Source organism: Drosophila subpulchrella, chromosome 2R, assembly GCF_014743375.2.
Source record: "Drosophila subpulchrella strain 33 F10 #4 breed RU33 chromosome 2R, RU_Dsub_v1.1 Primary Assembly, whole genome shotgun sequence".
NCBI classification, from domain to species: domain Eukaryota; kingdom Metazoa; phylum Arthropoda; class Insecta; order Diptera; family Drosophilidae; genus Drosophila; species Drosophila subpulchrella.
Window position 1 is genome coordinate 22,042,350 of NC_050611.1, and position 6,142 is coordinate 22,048,491.

Sequence of the window (6,142 nt, forward strand, 5' to 3'; positions counted from 1 at the left end):
CATGGGCCCATAATGAATTTTACAAGCGGTGTTCAATTTTCGCTAAGTGTGCGCATGTGGCAACCACCTTCAACGATTTTATCGGTACTACCCGATTTACTATAAATCAACAAACCAAACCCTCAAAAAAAAATTTAACAAAAACCGATCGAGTGTTACAAATTGCTAAAAAATTGTGGGCACACTTATGGGTTGCCAAACAATTAAAAACCCCTATGATGCACCCTAGGGATGCTTCAAAGTGCATGCGTTGCATTCGATGCTTTAGATCTTCATTTCTATTTTTTTCGCGTTTCCCCCTTTTTCTTTAACAATTGCGTTTTTGTTGACAGCCCTCGTTTTCAATTCGAATATTTGTTCCAATTTTGTCTCTTTTTTTCGGAAAAAAGTGAAGTTTTCATTTTTGTTTGCCTTTTCTCTCTTTGCGCCTTCTTTTTTAGGGGCTACAGGGGTTAATATGTTTTCTTAAAATGAAACCAGACGCTTTTAGGATAACTGTGGACATAGTCGAATACGATGTATTAATTTACAACTACGAAAGGAACAACACGAAAATGACGTAACCATTATGAAAATAAATTGTAGGTACTTTATTTTAAGAAATAAAGAAAATAATTTGTTACCCGAGGTTAGTTACCCCAGCTTGAACCTTATCAACAGACTGGACCATACGCACTTTTCTACGCACTACTGCCCCACTTACACATAAACTACCTAGCACGTGTGAAAGTCGTTGTCGAATAATTTTGGTCAGCTTTGCCATTCTAAATCTATACTACTTTTCTTCCACTCATGATAATATTCTAGTTTACTGATTGCCGACAAAGTCATAAGAGATAAGGCCCGGATCTTATTAAAATCAGTTGAGCTTAAGTTGCTTTCTCAATATCAAGCCGTACACCGCTTATCAAGCAAACATGCCAAAAAATTTTCTGACTAATCCTCGAACCTGGGTATAATCTGAAGATGTTCTGGAACCGGTCGGTCCAGCCCGAAACCCCAGAAACGCTTATCAATAGGGTCAGTTATGGGTGCTCGAGTATTGTTTAATGCCTTCTGCGAATTTTATATTTGTGAAAATCTTTCGCTGAAGCCGACTGTGCTCATTCGATGACAAAAACCATTCGAATTTTACGTAACATTATGCAGAGCAAGGATATATGTGTCCCGTTCGGCTATTGTTTGATTTCACTTTCGAAAAATCCACGGTAGTTCGCATTAACCGCCCGGCGAGTTCTGCGCGTCCTTGGCCTACCTACAAAACCCAAAATACCGATCTAGACCCATTTTCAACATAAGTTCAGCACAGCATGTCCTTGCCATAAAAATCTACATAAAACCATTTGAAAGTCAATCCGCAAAACTCACTGAGAACATCCACGCACGAAGATGAATTCCGACGCTTCAGCTTCTCGACTCTTTTTATGACTTGTACATATATGCTTCTACCTGAATATGTTTTTTACTAGTTCCTTATTTACGATTTGTTTTTTAGTCGTGTGCCAATAATTAATTACACATTAAACAGAACTTCCACTTTTTTGTGGCTTTGCTCAACAGGCTGTAAGGAAAGGTAAAAAACTCACTCGGGCCATTTGTAAAAACATCTCAGTTCCCTTTTCCTGCTTTGGAGACTCGGTGAGCTGATGTTTTGTTTACTTCCTGTTCACTCTTACAGCGCACGCTTGAATTTCAACCCCGTCCATGACATCTCTTTTTCTTACTTTTGGCTCAGTTGGCGTTCATCCCCCTTCGCCAGTTTAGTTTTATATACCACTCGAATGTTGAAAGGGGAAATGGCTAAAGAGCATCTGAGTGAGAGTTTTTTGAGTTCTCTCGATTCTCGTCTTAAAATAGCTCGCATCTGATCCTTTTTCCACTTTAAATGTCCTTCTAGTGTTGTTTTTATGAAGGCTCTAAAAAACAAGAGCGGAAGTGGTAATAAGTTTTTAATGCCCTTTCATGGCATGGACAACACATAGTTTTGATTTTTTACGTTTTATGGCTGACAAAAAACGCACAGGTCATAAAAGTCTGTATTGAGCTAGCTAAAGATATTTCTCACCAGCATCTCATGTTAAAAAACCGCACCGAATATTGGACTTAAGTCAACTATGGCTTCGGCATAGAAATGTATCACTGGCTGTCTCTGTCCCACCAATTTGCATATGAAAATTCAGCACTTTAGGTAAAAAAAGAAACCGATGAGAATAACTCAACTCAACGAACGGAGTGCCCAGTTTTTACTTTACCTGCTTCGGGTCTGGGGATCGTTTTTCGCTTTCGCCGTGTTTGCGTGCGTGTGAGCGGGAGAGCGAATTGAGTGCCAGTGTGCGTACGGATGAGGGTGAGTGAGATTCATTCGCCGAGGCAGAGCGTACTTATAGTTAGCTCACGCAGCGAATTTGTATCAGTCGTGATTTGGCTCTGTCAGTGAGAGGAACAACCATTTGTTGTGCCACACACAAACGCGAATAAAATAATCCTAATCAAATTACAACTACCTCATTTTGCAAAATCGGTGAACTTTTATAAAAAGGAAAAATCAGTGAAACTCTCTACCTCAAAGTACAAAAGTGCGTGAAAGAAATATTTCATATCCTTAAAAGTGCACAAGTTGCTCAAATGAAAATTTGTTGTCTAAGAATTTAAAACAACAACTTATTCAGCGAATATTCAAAGTGTATTTGCTTTGGTGAAGACGAAATTAAAGGAACAAACACAGAAAAAACACATTGATGGCCATATCAATGCTTCAGGACGCGCAAACACGAAGTAAGTATAAGGCAAGATTGATATAAATCTTCCTTTAATTCAACTCCCTGAAAGTCGGTGTTTCACAGTCTTAAATTGTTTGATAATTTCACTCGTTGCTCGCGAAGTTTTTGGATTAAAGAGCTTACTCCACGACTTTGTAGTAAACGTCGCCCCGTCTTTAAGTTAATGGGTAAAACGCCATTTTTACCAACTCATACACATGTATATTTTTTTTGTGCTTATACATAAACGCACGTCCACACATATTGATCAATTAGGCTTTGTTTACAAGTTTGCCCAGAAACCGGCACCTAACTCTTAACCCACCAAAACAAATGGTAGCGAGCCCCAAACAGAGAGGAGCCAAAAAAGAGTACCGAGAGCATGAAACCTTCTCTCACACATGTAACATATGTGCAATTTTTGCTCTTATAAACTTTTTCTCTTAGGAAGAACCACTTCTGTAGCTCATCCTTTAAAGTACCCATACTCAGTTAGATCAACCTTTATTTTAACTATTGTTAGCAGTCAACTAATTTGTAATTTAATTTTTTCTCAGACATAGCTGCTGCATTAGCTGGCATTAAGCGGGAGGACGTCGCTGTTGACCGTTCCATGTCGCTATCGCCCCCCATGTCGGCCAACACATCAGCTACCAGCGCCGCAGCAATGTACCCGGGTATGGGTCTCCAACAGGCGGCTGCTGCCTCAGCTTTCGGAATGCTCTCACCCACTCAACTCCTGGCTGCAAATCGCCAGGCTGCTGCTTTCATGGCCCAGCTGCCCATGACTACTTTGGCCAACACTCTGTTCCCACACAATCCTGCGGCTTTGTTCGGGGCTTGGGCTGCTCAACAGTCACTACCGCCCCAAGGCACACATTTGCATTCGCCGCCAGCCAGTCCGCACTCGCCGATGTCCACACCTTTGGGCAGTGGCAAACATCCACTGAGTTCACCCAACAGCACTCCCCAGCTCCATGAGCCTGCGAAGAAGACTCGCAAGTTGTCTGTGAAGAAGGAGTTCCAGACCGAGATAAGCATGAGTGTAAACGATCTATACCACACACCAGGAGGTCCGATTTCCCCACCTTCCAGTGGCAGCTCCCCCAATTCCACGCACGAGGGAGCGGGTGGAAATGCCGCGGGCGGTGCTGTCTCCAAGGATCCATCTCGGGACAAGAGCTTCACCTGCAAAATCTGCTCCCGCAGCTTTGGGTACAAGCACGTACTGCAGAACCACGAACGCACACACACCGGTGAGAAGCCTTTCGAATGCCCGGAGTGTCACAAACGCTTTACCCGTGATCACCATCTAAAAACCCACATGCGTCTGCATACTGGAGAGAAGCCCTATCATTGCTCGCACTGCGATCGTCAATTCGTTCAGGTGGCCAATCTTAGACGCCATTTGCGAGTCCACACCGGAGAGCGTCCCTATACTTGCGAAATCTGCGACGGCAAATTCAGTGACTCCAATCAACTCAAGTCCCACATGCTGGTCCACAATGGCGAAAAGCCGTTCGAGTGCGAACGCTGCCACATGAAGTTCCGACGGCGCCATCATCTGATGAATCACAAGTGTGGCATCCAGTCGCCGCCTACTCCCGCTCTGTCACCAGCCATGAGTGGAGATTACCCCATGACCGTCACCGCGATGGCTCTCGAGTCATCCACCAATAAATTCGCGGCAATGTGTGCCAACTATGGAGGTTCGGAAGAGTCGGTGGACTTGGAAAAGGGAACAATGGAGGACGAAGCTCCATTGGATTTGTCTGAGGATGGAGCCAGCTCCGTAGATGGGCATTGCAGCAGCAGCATGGCTCGGCGCAAGGCCCAGGATATTCGCCGAGTGTTTCGCCTACCGCCTCCTCAAATCCCTCACGTTGCAAGTGACATGCCCGAGCAGACCGAACCAGAGGATTTGAGCATGCATTCGCCACGCTCTGTAGGATCTACCGAACAAGCCGAAGACATTGATTTGGATGACTTGGATGACGCTGCTGCTCTCTATCTACGCCATCATCAACACTAGACCAGTCCAACACTGAATTGTACATAGCCATGATCAGTTTTCATTAGATGAAAGTGACTGGCAATGATCCACACAAAATTGAAAATTTTGCCATTTCAAAGTGGAAAGTAAAAATTGTTGCAACAGGAATTTAATGATAAGTACAAGAATTAAAACATCCACAAAATATAGACAATTAGTAAAATAATAGCACATAAATCAAAAACAAAAAAATACACAAAATTGTACAAAATTAGCTAAACTTGCCATAAGCTTATCGCCGCCAAACCCCACCAAATCGAACCGAAAATGTCGTGCCATTCTTAACCCTTAATTTAAGTTAAATTCCTATGTTTCTAAGGTATCTTAAATTGTATATATCCAGCTTATGCAGCTGCCAATTGTAAATTATACGGCGCTCCAAAAATTTTATTGCACAACCAAATGAAATGAAAAGCAAAAAATATGAAATCTATCAAAAGTTTTTATTTAATACGTTCGCTTATTTGAATATTATTTAATCAAATTCTTAAAGAAAACAATGCCAATAATCATGAAATCAAAATTAACTTTAAGTTATAAATAAAAAACATTTTTACGCTAATTGTTTTGTTTGACATTACTATTTTAAACCATTATTTAATTGATTAGCTCATAGTAACTGAATTAATCTCGTTTTATTTGTATCAAAAATGAATATTTAATTTTATATTTATATTTAATTGTATATTTAGTTAACATGTTGTTGCATGCAATAGAAAAAATAAATTTTTTTAAAAATGTATAATAACAATATTTTATTTGTTTGGTTTGTTTTTATTGGAATGCCAAAAATATTGAAAAATTATAACTGCTGGCGCTGTTACATTTCACCTTCTTCCATTTTAAAAACATAGTTTTGTTTATCGTTGGAAACTATTAGGAACTTTTCAAAGTATTCCATAAGAATAATCTTAATAATAACATAGCTCAATGCATAACTGTATAATAATCTATCTTATTTAATATTCGTAAATATTTATTCTATTTGTAAGACTTGAACCAAGTAAACAGGAAGAAAATGCTATAACCAAATACCTCCAATACCTCTTTGTATCGAAATTGTTGTGAGCTGATCAGTATATACATACAACAATTTGGCAATCGTACAATTCAACTGAATTTATATACAACATTTAGAGAAATAAATTGAGAAGCAAATTTTGATGCATATTTTAAAGGTAACTAGAATTAAAAACGATTTTTGAATAGTAGACGAGCTAGGATTAGGTGTAAATATTATCATGTATATCAACTATAATTTAAATTGTACATAGCAAAATAAACTTACACTACATAATAATTTTAGTGCAATCTTTGGTTCTATTCATCG

The 6,142-nt window shown here is 39.8% G+C and overlaps 1 protein-coding gene across 1 annotated transcript; it reads left to right on the forward strand.

Annotated features, from left to right (window-relative positions):
* Window positions 1-2,445: 2,445 nt before the first annotated feature.
* Window positions 2,446-5,350, forward strand: LOC119550185 (protein krueppel). Its single transcript, XM_037858724.1, has 2 exons — window positions 2,446-2,775; window positions 3,317-5,350. Exons 1-2 carry the CDS (start codon window positions 2,739-2,741, stop codon window positions 4,789-4,791), a joined length of 1,512 nt encoding a protein of 503 aa, XP_037714652.1. The 5' UTR covers window positions 2,446-2,738; the 3' UTR covers window positions 4,792-5,350.
* Window positions 5,351-6,142: the final 792 nt, after the last annotated feature.